The following is a 24292-nucleotide window of genomic DNA, read 5'->3' as shown; positions in this document are numbered from 1 at the left end:
CAAAAATACAAATACTAGATTGACTTTAGTCAAAAGACCAAGAAGCTATAAGTCTACTAGAGTCCATTTTTTTTTTTTTTTTTTTGGTACTGGGGATTGAACTCAGGTCCTTGCACTTGCGAGGCAGGCGGCGGAACCACTGAGCTAAATCCCTGGCCCTAGAGTCCATTTTTTAAAAAGTATCAACTAGTTTACATTCCTAACCAAAGTATTTGAAAATGTTCCTTCCCCTATACCTCTCCTATTCTGTTCTATCATTGTTATATTTGTGCATCTGATTCCCAGAAGTGTTATGTTTGCATTTTTCATTATTAGTAAAGTTAAATATCTTTTCACGAATTTATTGGCTATTTGTATCTCTTTTTAAAATTTATATCTTATTTTTATTTTTTATTTTTTTGGTACCAGGGATCGAACTTGGGTCCTTGTGCTTGCGCAGCAGGCAGCGAAACCACTGAGCTAAATCCCCGGCCCTGTATCTTATTTTGTATTAAAATGTTCTAATTTTGTTTTTATTTTTAAACTCATGTATATTATTAAATACAAATATTCTTTTACTTTTTAATTTTTCTACTTTAGGATAGTGTTTCTCCAGATCTGACCTAGAGTATTTGTAACCTGAGGGAATCACTAGAATGTGTGTCATTTGCCAGGATTCAGATTTCTTAGACCTGCGGCGAGATTCATGAATGTGTTACACTTTAAGATGGAGAACCACTGCTGCGCAAGTGCAAGGACCCAAGTTCAATCCCCGGTACCAAAAAAAAAAAATAATAATAATAAATAAATAAAATAGAGAACCACTTTGAGAGGGTGTGAAAATTCTTTAAAAACTTTAATCTGCATATTTTCTTTTTTGCTTACTAGATTCCACTCTTCCTTCTCCCCTTTTTAAATAATTATGAACAATAATCTTGACATATTGAGATTATTTTCTTTCTGCAGTTTAACAAATTTTATAAAAGTATTTTGATATAGGTAACTTGGCTGAGATGCATAGGAAGCACTTTTATAAGAATGTGGCATACTTTACTTGCAAGTGAGGTAAAAGGAATAACAGGAAATCAGGTAAAATAGATGAAGTAGACAGAAGTATAAGAGGGCATTTCATGTTGTTTCAAAAATGCAATGAAGTTTGATCAGTGTCTTCCTGAAGTTTTAGTCTTCTTCAAGTAGTCTTTGAACCATAGGTATGAAACCCATAACTACTTGGAAAAGAGATTAATCTAAATGAAAATTTTGAAATTCTTGGCATTGTATTCATATACTGAATATAGGGAACAGCATTCCCTTTAATTTTAAGTTGCTGCATAAACAACTACAAAGCTTTCAACTGTTATTTGACATATATTTAATATGTATGATTGTTACCATGTTGCAAAGTAATTAAGCTTAAATATGTTTTTGTCTATTTTAATATAGTTTTCTATAGCCAGACCTCAACTTTTCTGGGACCAACCCGAAAGGAAAAAGATAGGGCAGATGAGAAACTGTCACAAATCTCTGGTGTAGAGTGTGGGGAGAGTTGGATTTTTTGAGCAGGGATTGCTTATAACCAAGTTTTGCTAATTCTAGAGTCCAAACTCCATTTCATTCCCACTCAAGACTGTCTTCTAGAATCTGGGAAGATTCGGCCACTGTTTTACTTTCTCTAGTTTTCTGCCTCGTAACTGGAGCTGGGGATACAGAGGTCACAGTCATTGACAGTGCCTGAAGGACAGATTCTTTCCCCGGTGAGGCCAAGCTGGTTCTGTGTCTCAAGGTCTAAGCTATGATGGGTGCTAGTATTTGGGTTGTCCTGTTAAACTGAGTCTCTGAAAATTTGTCAATCTGAATTTCTCATCTTTTCTCTATTTAGGCTATCTACAGCAGATACAAGAATATCCAATGCATATAAAACAAAATTTAATAAAACCAAAGTAAACATGGATACCAATCCAAATCAGAGTATGATAGCTTAGAATATGCTTTTTCCATACCACGCCTGTCTTTTGCTCTACCCACATGCCCCAGTTGAGAATTACACATATTTTTGTCCCTGTGAAAGTAGAGACAAGGTAGAGATTGTAAGCTCAGTGGAAATAACTGGGAATCATTGCTATTCCTGTTGTGATTTTTTTAGGCATGATTTCTGTTCTCCTTGCAGCCTGACTGTGTGCAGTGGCCATTTATTGGTTCAGTGGTTCTCATTCAAGGACAACATCAATGGTATTAAAATTTTATGCCATCTACAAGGGATGATGTAATGGTAAAAAAATTGACTGATACTACTTTCAGAACCTTCTGTTTGTTTGGTATTAGTTAATAGATTTAGCAGTTCTAGCAAATGTAATTCAGTAATGAAAATGCCTAATGTTTGGTACTGTTTTACCATTTATAAAGTGTTTTTACATATATTACTTTTATCTCTAATTCACTCATCATTCTGTGAAAGAGGTGTTATTGGAATCATTTTTCAGGAAGAAAAATTATAGGTTCAGAGAAGTTAAGTGATATGTTTACATTCATACAGCTGGTAAGAGGCTCGAATCTGCCTTTGATTTTTCAGACCTTTTACAGATCTGTCAAATCAATTCATGTAAAAATGTACAGTTAATGATTAAAATGCATAATAAATTTTAACTAATTTAGGTTATAACAAATTTTATTTAAATAAAATTTAGGACAAAAGCATAAGAATTTTTCAAAATAGCTCAGTTATATCTTTTGACAAATGAAAACCATCATAGAGAAGAAGTTAAACCATGTGTTATACAAGCAGCTGAGGAAAGAAACTTAAATTTGCCTTGAAATGCTATTTCAGGGCTGTTTTAGTATATCTATAGCATAAATGATAAAGTAGAAAAACTATATTATATCTTTATGAAGTACCCATGCATTTTATCTGTTAGATGTGTCATCAAAGATTTTGATGCTGAGATGACATATTTTGAGAAGAAATGACTGATTTCTCCCCTTTTAATAATTCTTTTCAGATATTTCAATCAAAGGAAGAAATAGTTCTCCTAAGATGGAATCTGTGATTTGGGAATGTGGTTGATCAACTTGATATGTTGGCCAAATGTGCCCTATGTAGTAAAATGAAGAGACAAGATGATGTCATTTTCCCATATTGTGAAACCAAAAACAGATGCCTTTTGTGAGACCAAGCTAACAAACCTCTGATGGTACAGAGTATTTAACTGTTTGAAGAACTTAACAGTGAAAGACAGAAGTAGTTTCAAGCTGAGACCTGCAGGTGTATATTGACCTGACATACATATTAAGAAAGCCTGATCATCCAAATCTAAGCAGATCCAGAAGAATGGCTATAAGTTGGATTATCTTCTATCTTTGGCTCTTGACTGTGTTTGTGGGGCATATAGGTGGGCACAGTTTATTTTCTTGTGAACCCATTACCTTGAGGATGTGCCAAGATTTGCCTTATAATACCACCTTCATGCCTAATCTTCTGAATCATTATGACCAACAGACAGCAGCGTTAGCAATGGAGGTAAGACTTAATGTATCCTTTGACTTATCTTAAAAAATAACTTTATATTTATTGCCCTGTCAGTAATACTGTTTTCACCTATATCCTGTACATTAAAAATTTTATGTATTTCGATTCATATTCCGAGAGATTGAAGAATCTAGAACATGGGAGAAAAATGCCATTCAGAAATTCTAAATTGTCCTAGTTATACAATAACATTGTTATTTACCTAATAAAAAACTTTAGATAAAAGAGCAGAATATGGTAATTGTGCAGTTTAGTCATTAAGTATTGCATATAATGTGATTTTAAAAAACAAATTATTTGAATTTTTTAAAGATGATTTTCTGGTCATACTGTATTCATAATTTAAGAATAACTCTAAAGCATTGAAAAAGTTTTTGTTTGTGGATTTATTTGTTTTGACCTCAGAATTTTACGGAAGTTTGTGCCTTATTTGAATTTTTTAAATGGTAATTCTTTAGATACTTCTTAATAACTTTAGAAACTATGGCAAATTAAGGGATGTAGTTAATAATAGTAATAATAATAGGGCCGGGGATTTAGCTCAGTGGTTCTGGCGCCTGGCTTGCAAGCGCAAGGTCCCAAGTTCGATCCCCGGTACCAAAACAAAAACAAAAACAAAAAAATAGTAATAATAATAATAATGTACACATAAAATATGTGTACATGAGTGTCTGTAGTGATTTTCGAATTGAGGGCAAGAATATATTTACCAAACAAAAACGGGAAAGGCAATGTACAGTGGTGGCGAAGAGCATGGAGACCCTACCGCTTTGTAGCAGTATTACTTTGGCCACGTTACCTGACTTCCTCACCATATTTCTTTGCTTATAAAATAAGGGTAATCACACAGGCTTTTGTACACAAAATGAAAATACATCTGTACAGTATTTGGCATATAGCAGGTACTCTATGAGTGAGAGTTATGTCTTATCCATATTTTCTTAGTAATTTGGCTATATAATAAAATTTAGAGGAAAATTTTTATATGTTAGTCTTAAGTCCATTTGTACAGTGCTTTCAGTAGATGGAAGCCTACATGTTTTAGAATTCTTCATTTTATAGTAAAACTCAAATGTTCATTACTTCAAGGTACACTGACATAAATCTGTGGGAAAATTTGTAGAAACATTGCTAGATTTTGAAATGTGAGTGGTGTTATGGTGTCCTTCCATATACCAAATATTTGAAGATCTGTGGTTGAATAAAACATTGTCTGTTCTTCTCTTATTACACAAGGCCCAACTCTGAAAAGAGAGATTTGGTATGGCCTGTCAGTTTAGGATATATGAAAAGAGGCATTGGTTGAATACAGTTAAATTGGTTTCAGTCATGGTATCCTTGATAGTCTTTGCTATATATTAGGGTTACTAATTTTCTCACTAAAAAATTCAATTAGAAATACCCTTATTTCTGGTGTCTTGTAAGTCACAACTCCTTTAGAAAGCAAATGGGCTAAAAAGAACAAGTCATACAGATGTCTTACTGACGGGTTCAACTTGGGATGTTTAAAAATAAGACCTTGAACAAGTGACTTATCATTCCTCAGTCTTGTTTTTTTGCTTTCTCAAAAGAGAATTATAGTGAAAATGTAGGATATATAAAATAGAGGATTTATAGATAGCACAATTAGTAGTGCACAATAGGTGATATGTAAATGTTAATTCTATTACAAATTTTGTGTCTAAGTTATCTGGAGAGAATGACTAGAAAGAGGATGGATTTGCTCCAAATCAACTTGTATTTTAATTGTAGGTTTGTGGGGCATTCATAATGATGGCACGCTTTTCTAACCTCTTCTCAGATGTGCCCAAATAGTCTAGATATTTCATTGGCAGTGGGCTTGCCTCTGTAGAATTTCAGACATTTTAGGGAGAGCCCCTAAGTGGGAAATAATTTCTAAGACAAGGCTCCAGTTATTTTTATTTATTTATTTATTTATTTATTTTTGTGGTACTGGGGATCGAACTCGGGACCTTGTGCTTGTGAGGCACGCGGCTGAACCACTGAGCTAAATCCCACCCCGGCTCCAGTTATTTGAAGTAATGTTGGGCATAGTTGCTTACTGCATGGTTGACATAGCAGGGCAATGATGCCACTGACAGAAATATTAGACAGTTGAGAGCATAAAGTTTCTGTACTAGCAAAGGACATGAGAACTCAGCAGACTGCACAATATGCTCACAGCTGCTGATGACACCTCTACCTCTATCCCTCTGCTGATCCAGGAATTCCGCATGTGTCCTCTAGTGTTTACCTGGAACAAGTAATTGGAGCAAACAATCCATCACACACTTGAGTGTTCCCTGTGAGAGGAGATGAACTGAGTTTCCTAGGTATAGCATTTGTGGGCCCAGTCTTAGGCTTCTTAGGGCCTCCTGCTCTACTTTTGCTGAGTCAAAATAGGTAAGAGAGTACAGAATCTTGAGTTCTTTTAAATTTGATCATTTATGTTCAACAAGATTGATGTTCTCACATTTTATTTTTATTTTTTTTGGTACCGGAGATCGAACTCGGGTCCTTGCACTTGCAAGGCAGGCGCCGGAACCACTGAGCCAAATCCCCGGCCCTCTTGCATTTTATATAGAGTACTCCTAGTCTGTACATTCAGTTGAAATTGGAACATAGTGTCAGTCCATTAAGTTGGAAAACAAAATAAGTTTCTTGTTGTTTTTTTTGTTTGTTTGTTTTTTTGGTACTGGGGATCGAACTCGGGTCTTTGCGCTTGTGCAGCAGGCGGTGAAACCACTGAGCTAAATCCCCAGCCCTACAAAATAAGTTTCTTGCCTAACGTATTTGTTCTTTCTTTTCCTACCTTCCAAAACATACACATCTATATGCACACATACAGAAATTTTTAAAGTTCATAATGTGATGTTTCTCTTTTTCTCCCATCAGTGGTTTTTTGATAGAGTGAAATTTTTTAAATTTCTGAATCTTTCAAACTATTTTGAGCTGTCCCTACTGAGTAAATTTTTGGGAACTATCCAGCATGGAGTAATAATCAACAAATTGTCAGTAACTGTCTTTACTGAACCACATATAAAGTATTTCTAACTATAGTGCTAATAAAAAAGATCTGAGCAGGCTTTTCCTTTTTATTGATTAATTAAACCAAATTGAATAAGGAGGGAACATGTTAATGGAAGAAGCACTAGGATCCGGCTAGAGAGAAGACTTGGATTCTGACAGTAACTGGTTTTGTGATCTCTGTGTGTTATTTTTCTTTAAGAAGTGACTTTTTCTCCTGTCCCTTTCTCAGGGTTATTGTTAAGCACATAGAGATAAGCGACGCTTATATTAAAGAACTTTAAAAAGTTAAAGTGCTGTATGAATACAGAGCAATATTCTTTGTTGCCTTTCACTTTGTTTTTATTTTTAGTTATTGTGTGGAAGAGCAATCTTTAATCTCTTAAGGCTGTTGATTGCTTGTCTCCTTTTTTAAAGAAACTGGGGCTTTATATGATAATCACAGGAAAAACTCCTGGGATGGTTTGTGTTTGTCTCTATTTCCTGTTTTTCTTTGTCATTCTCATTAAAGATTTATTTTTGAAAGTTTTCTATTAATGAGAGCAAAGGAAACTGGCAGCAGGGTAGATCCTAGTAGAAACAGCAAGCTTGAACATCCTTGGCATCTTTTTATTTAAGAAAAAAAAATATATAATTTTTAGTTGACATATGGTAATTATACATATTTATGGAGTGCAGTGTGAGATTTCAGTACAGTACATATATACAATGTGTAATGATCAGATCAGTGTAATTGGTGTATTTGTAACCTTGGACAATTTTCATTTCCTTGTGTTGGAAACCTTCAAAATGTTCTCTACTCGCAATTTTTGAAATATTTAATTAATTGTCAACCGGTCATCCTATTGCACTACACAGAACATTAGAAGTTATTCCTTCCACCTAACTGCATCCCTCTAGCCAGTAATCATCTTCTCTCCGTCTCTTCTAGCCCCCACCTTTCCCAGGCTGTGGTAGCCACTGTCTGATATATTTTATTGTGCATTAAGAATAAAGTATATTTGAACCAGTCTCCCAGTTACCTAAACTCAAATTTTAGTTTTTTAAGAAACTCTTTACTATTGAAATTTTATAGAAAAAGTAATCTCTTTGAAAATATATAAACAGAGTACCTCAGTCACTTTCTCATTATCACCAAGTATCCAGTGAAATCCAAATTATTCTTCAGTGTTTCCTAGTTTTTTTACATTGGCTTTTTCAAATCAAGGTCCATACATTATATTAAGTCCCTTAAATTTCTTTTAACTTTTTTTAGATTTCCTCTTCTTTCCCATTCTGTTTTTTCTTGTAATATTTGTCCTATAGTTTCCCATAGTCTGTATTTTCCTGATTGCATCCCCGTGGTGCTATTTACCATGGTCCTCAGTCTCCTTTATTTTCTTTTAACAGGTAGTGCAGAGGCTTGATTAGATTCAGGTTTGTTTTTTAATTTTTGAAAAAATATTTCATAGGTGGTGTGATATACTTCCAACAGGAGCCACATAATATCTAGTTATCATTCTTTTAATAATGTTAGCAGCCACTAATCATTTCCTAGATCAATAGTTTTATTAGGAGTTTGAAAGAAGGTAGTATTCTATCATTCACCATTTTTCTGCTAAAATGCTTTATAGAATTTCTTTATTAACTATTGAGTGACTTTCACATACAGTTACATAAGAAAGGTAGGAAAAGTAGCTGGGCACCGTGGTCTATGCCAGAGGCAGGAGGATTGAAAGTTCAAGCCCAGCCTGAGCAACTTAGCAAGACCCTGTGTCAAAATGAAAATTTTGAGCCAGCACAGCTTTAAAAAAAGGAGTAGAGGGCCAGGGATTTAGCTCAGTGGTTCCACCACTGAGGGGAAGGACCCGAGTTCGATCCCCGGTACCAAAAAAAAAAAAAAAGGAGTAGAAGAAAGAGTATGAGGAGAAGGGGAAGAAAAAGGGGTAGGGGACAGGGAGAAAAAAAAGTTGAGGAAAATACTTATGCATTCCTCTTTAGTAGTTTGTGGAATAATGAGTTGATTATCTAACATCACAGGTGACCAGTGAATTTCTTTTTAAGTACTGTTAGGAACATACGGATTTTTTTTTCACGTCAGATGAGCACCATGCTGCCTTATAACAAGCTTTACACCATGGTGTGCAAACCCAATCATCAAGCTTATGAACCAAAGAAGAATCAAATTTGGATATTTAAAATACTTGTTGTATTTTTAATTTTTCACAGTTGTTATTCCTACTGAGGCTCAAGATGGTCCATCTTTGATAGTGGAAGCCTCCACAGGTGGCTCTTTAGTGTATTTGCTACAACCCTAGTGATCTTCAAAATAGGGATTGTATTTTTTTTTTTTTTGGTACTGAGGATCGAACTCAGGACCTTGCGCTTGCAAGATAGGTGCGGTGCCACTTAGCTAAATCCCCGGCCCCTGAGGGATTGTATTTGAATCATTTCTACCAGTTCTTTCCCCTAAAGCCATTAATAACTTTTTGTTTATATTTTCATTATAAATAATTTACATTATACATTTTTAAAAATGTTTGTATACTCTCTTGCTACATACGTTTCCTTTGTTTGTTATCTTTTTGTCAGTACTGGGGATTTAACCTAGGGCCTTCGCACTGAGCTACATTCCCAGTCCTTTTTATTTGTTTTTATTTTGAGACAGGGCCTTGCTAAGTCAGTCACTAAGTTGCCCAAGCTGGACTTGAACTTGCAATCCTCCTGCCTCAGCCTTCCACAGTGCTGGGATTACAGTGGTGTGCTATCACACCTAACTCATAGATTCTTGTACTTTGTTTTTGATATGGTATCACATTATGATAAGGTGTGCTTTTTTCCCCCCCTTTACCTTGCTTTTTTTACTTAACAGTATGTCTTGGATATTCCATAGCAGCACTTAGAGATATTCTCCATTAATTTTTTAAAAATCTAGTAAGATATACATAACATGAAATTTACAATTTCATCTCCAGGACCTTTCCATCTTCCAAAATTAAAATTCTATATCCATGAAACAGCAACTCCCTATCTCTTGCCAAGTCCTTGGCAACCACTGTTTTACTTTCTCTGCCTATGAATTTGAGTCCTCTAGTGACTTTATATAATCGGATTCTTAACAGTATTTGACCTTTTGTGATTGCCTGATTTTTCTTAGCATGTCTTCAAGCTTCATCCATGTTGTACCATGTGAAGGAATTTCCCCCCTTTTTAAGACCGAGTAATTATTCCATTGTATATAAAGATAACATTTCATTTTATCTATTTATCCCTCAATGGACACTTGGTTTCTCTCCATCTTTTGGCTAGTCTGAATGATATGGCTCTAAACCTGGATGTACAACCTGAGTCTCTACTTTTGTTTCTTTTGGATATGTTATATGTCCATAAGTTAAATTGCTAGATCATACAATAATCTTGTTTAATGTTTTGGGGGCTTTTTGTTTGTTTGCTTGGGTTTTGTTGTTAAGCTTTTTTCAGTGCTAGAGATCAAAGCCAGGGCCTCATGTATGCTGGGCAAGCACTCTGACTGTGTTTACTATTTTTCAGGAACTGACATGCTGTTTTCCATAGTGGCTGTACCATTTTACATTCCCACCAGTAATGCACAAGAATTCCATTTCTCTACATTCTCAGTATCACTTGCTATTTTCTTTTCCCTTCCTTCCTCCTTCTTCCTTTTTATTCTTCCTCTTCTTTTCTTATAACAGCTATCCTAAAGGATATGAAGTTATCCTCATATTTCCACATTTTACTCCTTTCAGTCAGATATGCAATATTCATTCCATTTTTTATTTTATTTTTTTTTTTTTTTTTGGTACCAGGGATCGAACTCGGGTCCTTGGTGCTTGTGCAGCAGGTGGCGAAACCACTGAGCTAAATCCTCAGCCCCATTCCATTTTTATTAATGGACATTTGGGATTTTTCTCCTCTTAGCTATTACAAATACTGTTGCATGTGTGTTTTCAAATTTTTGCAAGTGTATTTTTGGGGTAGATTCCTAGATGCTCAGCTGTACAAGTTGCTTTGCTGCATATTGTCAAATCTCTCAACAGGAGTTGTACCATTTTGTGTTCCCATTAGCAAAGTATGAGCTTACCTGTTTCTTCACATTGTTATCTATAGAATATGTTGGGGTTTTACTTTTTATTATTTGTTTGTTTCAAACCAATGATCTCCATCATTGACTTTATGGAGACAGAAATTCCTTCAGAATTATTGCTACATGAGGATTCATTATCTTGATGATAAGAGTATGACATTTGGAAACAGAACAATTCAGTCCTTGAGTTTTGCTGCTTATCAACTGTGTGACAGTGACAGAGTTCCAGCTCTTCTTGCCATTATTAGAATGGAATTGATTATAAGAATAAAATGAGATATGTGAACATTACTTTTTAAAATATCAGTGCCAACCCTTGCTGAGAGGATCAAATCCAAATGATAGATAATGAAGTTGTTTGCAAATATGCTCCTCCTGTTTTTCCTGGCTCTGTTACTCTTTAGAAGCTGCCCATCACAGTTGGACAGAACTTCTTAGCATTCCTTGAACTTACAAGGCCTTTGCAAATACTGTCTCTCCCTGAAAGGCTCTTCCAGGATCCCTTTTGGTGATATTTTATCTAGTTTTCAAGGCCTGGGTGGGTATTATTTCCTTTTGAAACCAGGAATGCCCCGAATTGGTGACTCTCCTCCATACTTGCCCTCTGTTTTAGCATATGTATTATTCTTAGGATTATTTACTTTTTTATTCCTCTTACTAGAATTTTACTTCCTTGGGAACAGAGCTTGTCCTTATTCATCTTTGTATGCCTGGTACTTAAGACAGAACCTAACACATACTAAATGCTAAGTAATTGAATTAACTTGAATCCCTCAGAGACTGCAGTGGTCATCATCAGTGGTCATGATTCTGGTTACCCTGCAATACCTAACTAAGCTCTTAATGTCTTAGGGTCGTAAATAGTAGTTTTGCGGGGGTGGTAGTGGCAGTCGTAATACCAAGGTTACACATGCCTGTGAACTTTAGTATGTTACTGTTTCTTTTTCTTTGTGCAAAGTGACTTGAAGCTTTCAACACTGTGAGTTTGCATTTATAAGTGTTATATTTAAGCCCTGGAATAAAGCAATATTACAACATTCCCATCTCTAGTTTTTTCATGTTCTTTCTTAATACATTGTCTTTGCTTGTTAAAATTCTGTTGTACTTTATCCATTGTTCATTTAAAAGGGGGAGGGTGTTAGCAAAACATGATGCACAGTATCCTGGGATTGTTGGGAAAAAATATACGCATGCTCATGCAGAGTAAGTAATCTGGTGGGATTTTTACTAGGGCCGACAGTCGCTGTTCCTAAATTAGCAGTTTATGTTTGCTGTATTCTTTGTTTAATGTTTGTACACTCCCTAACCCCCCACCCCCACCCCATACGGGGGGAAAACCCGAGGCCTCACACATGTTATTGCATGAGCTCTGCTATGGAACTACAGCCAGCCCACACATAGTGCTGTAAAAATACCAAAATTAGTAAAGAAACTTTATTTTTAAAAATCTCAGCTGCCCCTTTTTGTGCAGGCCCCGGGGCAGAGCCTAAGATTTAGTTTGGTGTTTATTTTGTTTTTTTGGTTTTTTTTGATACCAGTGATTCAAACTTGGGACCTTGTGCTTGCAAAGCAAGCGGCAGAACCACTGAGCTAAATCCCCGGCCCCACAATCCTGTTTCTTTAGCCTCTTTGGTAGCTGTGCCACCATGCCTAGCTTAAGATTCAGCATGTATTAAATACTAAATATGTTTGGATTGAATGACCACAATGTAAAGAAGAACTTGGTAAGCAGCACCCAAAAGGCATAAAGTGCTTTCCCAGAAAGGATTGCACGTGGAGGCCATCAGGAAGGGCTTCAGGTTACAAATGGTAGTTGAGTGGGCCTTGAAGGTCTGACTGCTTGTTTGGTTTTTTTTTTTTTGGTACCGGGGTTCGAACTCGGGCCCTTGTGCTTGCAAGGCAGGTGGCGAAACCACTGAGCTAAATCCCTGGCCCTGGTTTGTTTTTTTAAGAGAAGAGTATAAGATATCCCACATAACAATAATTATTATCGTTTTTTGAACAAGCTTTGGATTGATTGAGGGTCTCCCTGTGTAGCCCAGGCTGACCTTGAACTCTTCCTGCCGCATCCTCCTCCTGAATGCTGGGATTATAGCCATGTACTACCATGCCTGGCTTTGAGCAAGCCTTTTAGAAGATGAAATTTCTTTTGTTAGAATTCTTGGTTTTATCTCTGGAATACATGCATTATCCAGCAAATATGCATTCCATATTGTTTTTTGTTTAGGTTAATATTAATAAGGTGGTTTATCCCTAAACAAACAACCGTCTAGTGAAGTAGCTTTATTTTATTTTATTTTATTTTTTTCTTCAATTGATGCAACTCAGTAATTTTTATTGCAACTGGAAGACAATACATCCCAGAAACTTTATGGTAGGTCTGGGGAAAAGTGTTATTTACAATAAATGATGAAATAGTTTGTCTTTGCCAATATGATTACATATGAAGAATGCAAAATGCAAGTATAGATCCTCCAAAGCAACACCACCAAGTCCCTAGAGTTTGGCTGACTTTGCCCATCTCCAAACTGCTCCTTTAGGTTAACACAAACACAACTGAACATCACTTTCCTTCTCCTTTATAGTTCTCCCTTTCTAGTCATGATATTGGCAGTTTCATACAGAAAAAAAAAAAATTGGCTTCTGAAAAAAATTATTACTGTTGTAAGTTAATTTGGCCATCTAGGTCTATTGGCCAGCAAAGGTGAGTTGACCTTAAGCATCAATCGTAAACCTCTTAGTCTTCTGATTGCTTTATCACTTTTTTTTCCTTCTGTAAAACAAAAACAGAACTCAGAAATGTTACAGAATCAGAGTATAAAAAAAATACAAGGTATATGTGAAGTGGCTTTATTTACTCACTAATTTTGTCATGCTGGGGATTTAGCCTTAGGGCCTTGTGTGTTCTAGGCAAGTGTACTAGCACTCACCTGTATCCCTAGCCTTGAAATGGCTGCAAAAACCCATTTTGTGACCAGTGTAAACCAGTTAGAATTAAGACTTTTCTGAATTGAAAAATATATGTGCAAGTAGTAGAGAATTAATTGCATTAGTCATTTCTGATGTTAGGGGGAAAATAACAGCTTTTGAAATTTTTAATTGATCTTGTGTGACAAATCACTTTAGAACACCCTAAAATACTTGCTTCAAATTAAATTGTTAAATATAATTGGAATTTGCTTTGTAAAGTTTTATATTTTGAGGTATGCCATAATTCAGAACTGTCCATTATTTTGGAAATGTTAAAAATTTATTTCTGACAAGTCACATTTATGGGCTGCCTGGGAATTCCACCTTGACTTACATTATTCCTCTGATCTGTTTAATTACTTCAAACCAATCTACTGAAAGACTTGAAAATATTTGTTTAATATACTGTCATGGAATATTTTTAAAAATTAAGACTTAAAAAAGAAAGCTGTAGGGTTAAAGGAATTTTAAACCTAGATAGGAAATGATTCTGAAAAGTTTTGGATTTTTTCTCCTTGGAAACTTTATTGTCACAGAAATTTTTTTTTTAAACTCTTCTTTTTTACTCATTTAAAATTATTCTAAAAAGTTGTTTTGGAACAGTTTCTTTTTCTAATTTGGATCTGAAATAGCTATGAATATCATCTTTCAATTTTCATGGCCATTATACATTTGATTTCATGTTTAGTGAATTTAGTTGTAGTATTCCCAAACCCAGTGGGGTACAGTTTCTGTGGTTACCAGGCCCTTTGTAGAGTGACAAAGGTTGGAATTCTGATTCTCATGAGTCAAATTTTGGCCTTTGACTCTGTCCCCTTTTCACACCCCTTGCCAAGCTTGGGCTGTTGCTATGCTTGAAGGCTTGTCAGTGAGCAGGTTCCTATGGTAACAGGAATAGAAAATTGAAAGAAGAAAGAATGGGAGCACAAAGCCTTCGTTGATTTGAATTTGAACAAAGAATCTAAGGTTCCATGTGGTGCACCTTTGTTGTAGAAACTCGAATTTTAATTTTAGAAAGTTACTTACCAGTTTGTAAACTTCCTATACCCTGGTCTTGATTGAATAGACAAAAGTACTGCTGTTTAGGAAAATAATAATCTTTTAAAATTCAATCAGCTGAAGTTTCTTTCTACTTCATAGAACTTTAGTAGTATTCCTGTTGTTATATATGTTTTCCAACTTACTAAGTATCCAGGATATGTTATTTTGATTTTGCTGAGGTATAAAATTGTTAAGGTTAGGGCCGGGGATTTAGCTCAGTGGTTCCGCCGCCTACCCCACAAGCGCAAGGACCAGAGTTTGATCCCTGGTATCCCCCCCCCCCAAATTGTTAAGGTTAAAATTAGGGCAGTTTAGGGCTGGGGATTTAGTTCAGTGGTGCTACCACCTGCCTCGAAAGTGCAAGATACCGAGTTCGATCCCCGGTACCAAAAAAAAAATTAAGGCAGTTGCTTATTTGAAAAATGTGAATACTTTGTTTTTGTGTAGTAGCTTTACTGAGGTGTAATCTGTGTACAGTAAACACTCGTTTAAAGTGTCCGCTTCCCAGTGCTTTGGCAGACCCTGTGCACCATCACCATAGTGAAGCAGAGAACATTTCCATCCCCTGAAGCCTGCATATGTTCCTTTGTAGTCCATTTCTTTTTTAGTCCCTACCCAGGCAACCACTGATCTGCTATTTTGGATTAGCTTTCATTTTCTAGAGTTTTAGAAGGAATCATATAGTATCTACTTTTTGTGTGTCTGGTTTCTTTAACCCAGCTTTTTTTCTTTTCTTTTTTCTTTTTCTTTTTTGGTACCGGGGATCGAACTTGGGACCTTGAGCTTTAACCCAGTTTTTTTTTTTTTAACCCTACATTGTGATTTTGAGATTTTCTGCTTTTTCTTTTTCTTTTCAAAAATGACATTCCACTGACTTTCTTGTTTAACAGATGAAAGTGGGGAATTTAGCAGTGTTCCTCACGTCCACCAAATGGGCCTGCTGCATCTACTAACTTGCAGCTATTCCTTAATTCACTTTTAATTTAATTTAATTTATTAATTGTGTTCTGTATGTTAATTATGCCTTTTTACTTAAGTGTTACGACCATTTTCCAGAAGACGAAAGTAAAGCTTAGAGCAGATAAGCAGAACTGTTTGTTTGTTTGTTTGTTTATTTATTTATTTATTTATTTGTGGTACTGGGGATCGAACTCAGGACTTTGCACTTTTGAGGCAGGTGTGGTGTCACTAAGCTAAATCCCCAGCCCAGCAGAACAAATTATTAAGCGTAAGAAGGTTTAACTGACTCCTGGGTCCATTACTAGCTGTGTCATGTTGGACAAGTTATTACTTAGCTTTCTATGCCCTATTATCTTCACATGTATTATAAAATCAGATTCATTAAAATAGTACTTAGCTTGTGGGATTGAAATGAGAAAATACCTTGAAGGCACTTTAAACAGAGCTTGTCCAGAAGTATCAGAAAATGCTAGCTGAGATAGCTCCCAACAGGGTACTTAAAGCTAGTAATTTGCTGAAACATAAAGTTGTAGCTTTTGGGTTAGAGCAAGCAACTCAAAGTAGTCATTCAGATTAAGTTTGTAATTTATGATGGGACTCACAGATGGAGGTTTGGTTACTATATTAATGTAAGGATAACTGTTTGATAGTCACAAATAGTGTATTGTTATATTATCAGTTATCACATCCATTTTACAGTTAACTTCTCTGACATCAATTTCTTTTTTTTTTTTGTATATTAAATTCTTTTATTGGTACATTGTAGGTATACAACACAATTACATTTCTCATTGGGAATTGTACCTTTACATAATGCATCTTGGTTCTTATTTTTTCCCCATTCCTACTCCTCCCTTCATGCCCTCCACCCTTCCCTATTTACAGAGACTTTATTTCCATTTTTTCCATTTCTCATCATTTTTTCCTTTCCCTTCTTTCCTTTCCCCTGCCCCTCCCACTACCCCTACCCCTTTGGACCTTTTCTTCCCATTTTACATTATCAATTATTCATTCTAATCATTGGTACATCTTAGGTATACAATATAATGACATTCATCATTGGAAATTTGCACCTGTACATAGTCTCTCTTGGTTCTTATTTTTCACTCTTGCCCAGCCCTCCCGTCAACCCCTCCAGTCCTCCCTATTTACAAAGATTTTGCTCCTATTTTTCCATTTTCTCATATTCATCCCATTCCCTTCTATCCTTTCCCCTAGCCCTCCCACTTGCTTCCCCTTTGCCCCTTTTCTTCCTATTTCACATTACCTATTGTACATTTAGTCCTTATTTACACTTTGAGTTTCTCACACCAGAGAAACTATTCGGTATTTACACATGTGTGTCCTATTTATTTCACTTAAGAGTATTGCCTCAGTGTGCATCCATTTAGCTATAAATGTCTCTAATTTCTCATTTTTTATGGCTGAGTAGTACTCCATTTTATAAAAAACCCACATTTTCTTGATCCAGTCTCCAGTTGATGGGCATTTGGGCTGTTTCCAAGTTTTAGCTATTACAAACCGCGCTGCTATGAACATGGGCGCACAGATATCACTGTGGTATGATTCTTTTAATTCTTTGGGGAAGATCCCCAGCAGTGGAATAGCAGGGTCCAATGGGACTTCCAGTCCTAGTTCTTTGAGGTATCTCCATACTGACTTCCACAGTGCTTGCACCAGTCTACACTCCCACCAGCAGTGGAGCAGGGTTCCTCTTTCCCCACAGCCCCGCCAGCATTTGTTATTGGTTGATTTCATGATAGCAGCCATTCTTTCTGGAGTGAAGTGGAATCTCAGCATTGTTTTCCTTTGCATCTCTCGAATGACCAGTGATGTTGAGCATTTTTTCATGTATTTATTTGCTATTTCTACTTCTTTGTCTGAGACATGTCTGTTCATTTCAGATGTCCATTTTTGGATTGGGTCTTTAAATTTGGGAGGTCTGATCTTTTTAAGTTCTTTATAGATGCGAGATAGTAGACCTTTGTCTGAGGAAGAGCAGGTGAAGGTTTTTTCCCACATTGTGGGTTGTCTCTTCACACTGCTGGTGGTTTCTCTTGCTGTGCAGAAGCCTTTTAATAAGAAGAGATCCCATTTGTTGATTGCTTGTGCTAGTTCACGGGCAACTGAGGTTTTGTTCATAAAATCTTTTCTTACACCGATGTCTTCAAGGGTTCTACCTAACCTCTGTTCCAACTGGTTCAGAGTTTCTATTTTAATATTTAGATCTTTAATCCATTTCAATTTTAGTTTAGTGCATGGTGAGAGATACAGGTCTACTTTTAATCTTTGGCAAGTCGAAGCCCAATTTTTCCAGCACCATTTATTAAAGAGGCTATCTTTCCTCCAGTGAGGGTGTTTGGCTCCTTTGTCAAAGATGAGATGGCTGAGTGTGTCTGGTGTTGTTTCTGCATCTTCTAATCTGTTCCACTGGTCCTCAGGTCTGTTTCTTTGCCAGTACCATGCTGTTTTTTATCACAGTAGCTTTGTAGTATAGTTGCAGGTTGGGGATTGTGATACCGCCTGCCATGTCTCTGTTGCCTAGAATTGCTTTTGCTATTCTGGGTCTCTTCTTGCTCCAAATGAATTTTTGGATTATTTTCTGGAGGTCTATGAAGTATGCTGCTGGGATCTCCATTGGAATTGCATTAAATCTATATAGCAGTTTTGGAAGTATGGCCATTTTCACTATATTAATTTCTCCTACCCAGGAGCAGGGGATGTCTGTCCATTTTCTGATATCATCTTCAATCTCTCTTTTCAGAGTGCCATAGTTTTCAGAGAAGAGGTCTTTGATTTCTTTCGTTAGGATGATTCCTAGGTATTTCAGTTTTTTGGATGCTATTGTGAAAGGAATTATTTGCCCTATTTCTCTCTCAGTGAGTCTGTCATTTGTGTAGAGGAAAACTATTGATTTTTGTGTGTTGACCTTGTAACCAGCTACTTGACTGAATTTGGTTATTAAGGCTAGAAGACTTTTGGTGGAGTTCTTGTGGTCTTCTATATAGAGTATCATGTCATCTTCAAATAATGACAATTTGACTTCTTCATTTCCTATCTTTATTCCTTTTATTTCTTTCTCTTGTCTAATTGCCGTGGCTAATGTTTCCAGAACTATATTGAACAAGAGTGGTGATAGTGGACATCGTTGTCTTGTTCCTGATTTTAGTGTGAAGGATTTCAGTTTTTGACCATTTAGTATGATATTGGCTGTCGGTTTTTCATAGATGGCTTCTATCAGTTTGAGGTAGAGACCATCTATTCCAATTTTTTGTAGGGTTTTTATCATAAATGCATGTTGGATTTTGTCAAATGCTTTTTCTGTGTCTATGGAGATAATTATATGGTTTTTGTCCTTGGCTCTATTGATATAGTGTATTACATTAATTGATTTTCGTATATTGAACCATCCCTGCATCCCTGGGATGAATCCCACTTGATCAAGGTATATGATCTTCTTGATGATCTTCTGCATTCTGTTTGCCAGTATCTTATTAAGGATTTTTGCATCTATGTTCATTAGTGAGATTGGCCTATAGTTCTTTTTTCAGTTGGGTCCTTCTCTGCTTTGGGGATCAAGGTGATGCTTGCTTCCAGGAATGAATTTGGGAGTATTGCTTCCCTTTCAATTTCATTGAAGAATTTAAACAGTAGTGGCAGCAGTTCCTCTCTAAATGTCTTGTAGAATTCAGCAGTGAAGCCATCAGGGCCTGGGCTTTTCTTAGTTGATAAGTTTTTAATTACATTTTCAATTTCATTGGTTGATATTGCGTTGTTCAGAATTTTTAGGTCTTCTTCCTTCAACTTTGGTAATTCATATGTATCTAGGAATCTGTCCATTTCTTCTGTGTTGTCCATCTTATTGTCGTATAGGTTCTGGAAGTAGGTATTGATGATCCTCTGGATTTCTGCTGGGTCTGTGGTCATTTCACCCTTTTCATTCCTCATTGCATGGATTTGGGCCTTTTCTTTCCTTTTTCTGACAAGGTTGGCTAAAGGCTTGTCAATTTTGTTGATTCTTTCGAAGAACCAACTCTTGGCTTCATTGATTTTTTTTGTATCGTTCTCTTAGTCTCTATTGCATTGATTTCTCCTCTGATCTTTATAATTTTCTCCCTTGTATGAGCTTTGGGGTTGTCCTGCTTTTTTTCTAGAAGCTTGAGGTTCAGCATCAGGTTGTTTAATTGGGATTGTTCTGTTTTCCTAATATGCGTATTCACTGCTATGAATTTCCCTCGTAAGACAGCTTTCATTGTGTCCCATAGATTTCGATATGTTGTATTGTCATTGTCATTTAATTGAAGGAACTGTCTAATTTCTTCTTTAATTTCCTCTGTGACCCATTGGTTATTCAGAAGTGTGGTGTTCAATTTCCACATGTTTATGAAATTTTTTGAGTTTCTTTTGCTATGGATCTCTAATTTCATCACACTGTGGTCTGATAATGTACAGGGGACAACTTCAATTCCTTTGCACTTCCTTAAAAATGTTCTATGTGTGAGTATGTGGTCTATTTTGGAGAATGACCCATGTGCAGCTGAGAAGAATGTGTATTCTGATTTTGTGGGGTGGAAGACTCTGTAAACATCTGTTAAGTTCATTTGTTCAAGAGTTCGATTGAGTTCCAGTATTTCATTACTTATTTTTAGTCTGGTTGATCTATCTATTTGTGACAGTGGGGTGTTGAGGTCCCCCACTACAATTGTATTAGTGCATATATGACTTCTCATGTCTGTTAGTATTTGTTTTATATAGTTGGGTGCAGTAGTGTTTGGTGCATAGATATTTATGATTGTCATCTCTTCCTCTTGGAGTCTTCCGTTTACAAGGATGTAATGTCCTTCTTCGTCTCTCTTAATCAGTGTTGGTTTGAAATCTACTTGATCTGCCAAGAGGATAGCTACTGCTGCTTTTTTTTCAGGTTCCTGTCGCATGCAGTATTGTTTTCCACCCTTTAACTTTCAGTCTATGAGTTTCCTTTTGAATGAAGTGTGTTTCTTGTATGCAGCATATTGTTGGATTTTGCTTCTTGACCCATTGTGCCAGTCTATTTCTTTTGATTGGTGAATTGAGACCATTAACGTTGATGGTTATAACTGAAACGTATTGACTTGTCATTGCCATGACTTTTTCTTTTTGTTGGCTTCTCCCCCTTTCCATTTAATTTCTTGTCATGCCAGATGGGTCCATTCTGCTTTGCTTCCTGGGGTTGTGATCCTCAATGTCTGTTCCTAAGATATTGTGTAAAATTCTTTGGAGTGCTGGTTTGGTATTCATGAAATTCCTAAGGTGTTGTTTGTCATGAAAGTATCTTATTTCTCCATCCATTTTGAAAGATAGTTTTGCAGGGTACATCAATCTGGGTTGGAGGCTGTTTTCTTTTAGGGCTTGGAATATGTCACTCCAAGCTCTTCTTGCCTTGATGGTTTGTGTTGAGAAGTCTGCTGTGATTCTGATGGGCTTTCCTTTGTATGTGATTTGTTTCTTTTCTTTGACTGCTTGGAGAACTTTGTTCTTCTGTTGTGTTTCTGGAATCTTAACAATTATATGCCTATGTGTAGATTTTTTTTGATCAAGGCTATTTGGAGTCCTATATGCCACACTTATCTGTATGTCAAGCTCTTTTTCCCTGCTTGGGAAGTTTTCTGCCATTATTTCTGTGAACAGTTTTTTTATGTCATCTCCACTCTCTCCTGTTTTTTCATTGAGCCCAATCAGTCTTATGTTATTCTTTTTTGCATCATCTAGCAGCTGCTGAATTGATTTCTCATGTTCCCTTATAATTTTGAAGCAATTTTTCTTTTCCTGGTCACTAATTGCAATCTTATCTTCTATATCTGAAATTCTGTCCTCACATTGTCTCATTCTGCTTTGTAGACTTTCAATGGAGCTTTTCATGTCCTGGAAATCTATTTGCATCTGTTTTGTGGATTCCATTTGTTTCTTATGTTGGGATTCCATCATGTTCCTGAGCTCCTCTCTAGATTTATTAATCATGTCTTGCACTAGGGGGACAGTTTCTCCTGTTACCTGAGAAATTATTTCTGATTTCATTTTTTCCAGATCCCCTTTTGTTGCCAGTTCAGTGGGTCCAGGTGGTTGAGTATCAGAGTGTTCCATCTCATTTCCCTTTGGGGTTGCTGTAGGTGATCTGGAAGTCTGGTTTTGAGACTTATTTATGTGTTTTCTCATTTTGACTGGGGTGAGGGGCTGTTAGTGCCTGCACGGATTACCTCCTCTGAGCTGGGTGAGGTGGGACAGGGGCCGCAAGCAGCAGTAGGGATGGTGACCCAAAAGCCCTTTCCTGTGGGCTGGGAGCAGCTGGAGGGATGGTGGCCGGGAAACCCCTTCCTCTGGACCAGGAGCAGTGGGATGGTGGCTCAGAAGCCCCTTCCTCTGGGCCAGGAGCAGCAGGACAGAAGGTGGCTCAAAAGCCCTTTCCTCTGGGCTGGGAGCAGCAGGAGGGATGGTGACCGGGAAGCCCCTTCCTCTGGACCAGGAGCAGTGGGACGACGGCTCAGAAGCCCCTACCTCTGGGCCGGGAACAGTGGGACTCAGTACCTTGGTCTGGTTGTCTGGTGTCCTCTGCGTCTTTGTAGTGTGGAATCAGGTGGCTGCCTGTCTGCCGCAGGGTGATTCGGTGTCTTCTGCGCGACTCAGGACCTCGGTAGGGTGTGCACAGACCTGCCTGTCTGCAGCGGGCTGATTCGGCGTGTGTTCCGTGTGACTGGGGACCTCGGTAGGGTGTGGGCACACCTGCCTGTCTGCAGCGAGGTGATTCGGCGTCTTCTGCTTGACTCAGGACCTCGGTAGGGCATGCCAATTTCTTTTTTTTTATTGGTACATTTTAGGTATACAATATAATGACATTCATCATTGGAAATTTGCACCTTTACATAATCTCTCTTGGTTCTTATTTTTCCCCCTTCCCCTGCCCTCCCTTCAACCCCTCCATCCCTCCCTGTTTACAAAGACTTTGTTTCCATTTTTTCATTTTCTCATATTAATTCCATTCCCTTCTTTCCTTTTCCCTACCCCTCCCATTTCCCCTTCCCCTTTGCCCCTTTTCTTCCTATTTCACATTATCTATTATACTTTTTAGTCCTTATTTACACTTTTAGTTTCTCACACTAGAGAAAGTATTCAGTATTTATACATCTGTGTCCTATTTATTTCACTTAAGAGTGTCACCTCAGTGTGCATCCATTTAACTGTAAATGTCTCTAATTTCTCATTTTTTATGGCTGAGTAGTACTCCATTTTATTAAAAAAAAAAACATTTTCTTTATCCAGTCTGCGGTTGTTGGGCAATTGCACTGCTTCCAAGTTTTAGCTATTACAAATTCTGCTGCTATGAACATAGGTTCACATATATCACTATGGTATAATTCCTTTAATTCTTCGGGGAAGATACCCAGCAGGGGAATAGCTGGGTCAAATGGGATTTCCAGTTATAGTTCTTTGAGGTATCTCCATACTGATTTCCACAGTGGTTGCACCAATCTACACTCCCACCAGCAGTGGAGCAGGGTTCCTCTTTCCCCACAGCCCCGCCAGCATTTGTTATTGGTTGATTTCATAACAGGCATTCTTTTTGGAGTGAGGTGGAATCTCAGCGTTGTTTTCATTTGCATCTCTCGAATGACCAGTGATGTTGAACGTTTTTCATGTATTTATTTGCTATTTCTACAGAAATGGGACAAACAGTTCCATTCACAATAGCATCCAAAAAACTGAAATACCTAGGAATCAACTTAACAAAAGAAATCAAAAACCTCTTCTCTGAAAACTATAGCACTCTGAGAAGAGAGATTGAAGTTGATATCAGAAGATGGAAAGACATTCCCTGCTCCTGGGTAGGAAGGATCAACATAGTGAAAACGGCCATACTTCCAAAACTGCTATATAGATTTCAGTGCAATCCCAGTTGAAATCCCAGCAGCATACTTCATGGACCTTGAGAAAACAATCCAAAAATTCATTTGGAACAAGAAGAGACCCAGAATAGCAAAAGCAATTCTAGGCAACAGAGACATGGCAGGCGGTATCACAACCCCCAACTTGAAACTATACTACAAAGCTACTGTGATTAAAAACAGCATGGTACTGGCAAAGAAACAGACCTGAGGACCAGTGGAACAGATTAGAAGATGTAGAAACAACTCCAGACACACTCAGTCATCTCATCTTCGACAAAGGAGCCAAACACCCTCATTGGAGGAAAGATAGCTTCTTTAATAAATGGTGCTGGAAAAATTGGGTTTCAACTTGCCAAAGATTAAAACTAGACCTATATCTCTCACCATGCAGTCAACTAAAATCAAAATGGATTAAAGATCTAAATATCAAAACAGAAACGCTGAACCGGCTGAAACAGAGGTTAGGAAGAACTCTTGAAGACATCGGTGTAAGAAAAGATTTTATGAACAAAACCTCAGTTGCCCGTGAACTAGCACAAACAACAAGTGGGATCTCTTTTTGCTAAAAAGCTTCTGCACAGCAAGAGAAACCACCAGTAGTGTGAACCGATAACCCACAATGTGGGAAAAAAATTTTCACCTGTTAGTCCTCAAACAAAGGTCTACCATCTAGAATCTATAAAGAACTTTAAAAAATCAGACCTCCCAAATTTAAAGACCCATTCCAAAAGTGGGCATCTGAAATGAACAGACATTTCTCTGACATCAATTTCTTTAACTGGCTCTTGATTT

The 24292-nt window shown here is 37.0% G+C and overlaps 1 protein-coding gene across 4 annotated transcripts in view; it reads left to right on the top strand.

The window, feature by feature from the left end:
- The window catches only part of Fzd3 (frizzled class receptor 3), an 82762-nt gene that overhangs the window by 5869 nt on the left and 52601 nt on the right, over positions 1 to 24292 (top strand). For 3 of the 4 annotated variants that reach the window (XM_004848426.3, XM_004848427.4, XM_087216746.1), the window contains exon 2: positions 2976 to 3493. In XM_004848426.3, coding sequence (XP_004848483.1) covers positions 3305 to 3493 — 189 coding nt within the window. In that variant the 5' untranslated portion in view covers positions 2976 to 3304. Of the gene's footprint in view, positions 1 to 2122; positions 2209 to 2975; positions 3494 to 24292 lie in introns of all 4 variants that reach the window. The other variant, XM_087216745.1, reaches the window with a different exon arrangement.

The sequence above is a fragment of the Heterocephalus glaber genome, unplaced genomic scaffold (assembly GCF_053883595.1).
Source record: "Heterocephalus glaber isolate CG9 unplaced genomic scaffold, H.glaber_assembly_v1.0 deba00001460, whole genome shotgun sequence".
Classification (NCBI taxonomy): domain Eukaryota; kingdom Metazoa; phylum Chordata; class Mammalia; order Rodentia; family Bathyergidae; genus Heterocephalus; species Heterocephalus glaber.
The sequence above is the reverse complement of the archived record's forward strand: the minus strand, read 5'-3'. Positions and strand labels throughout refer to the sequence as shown.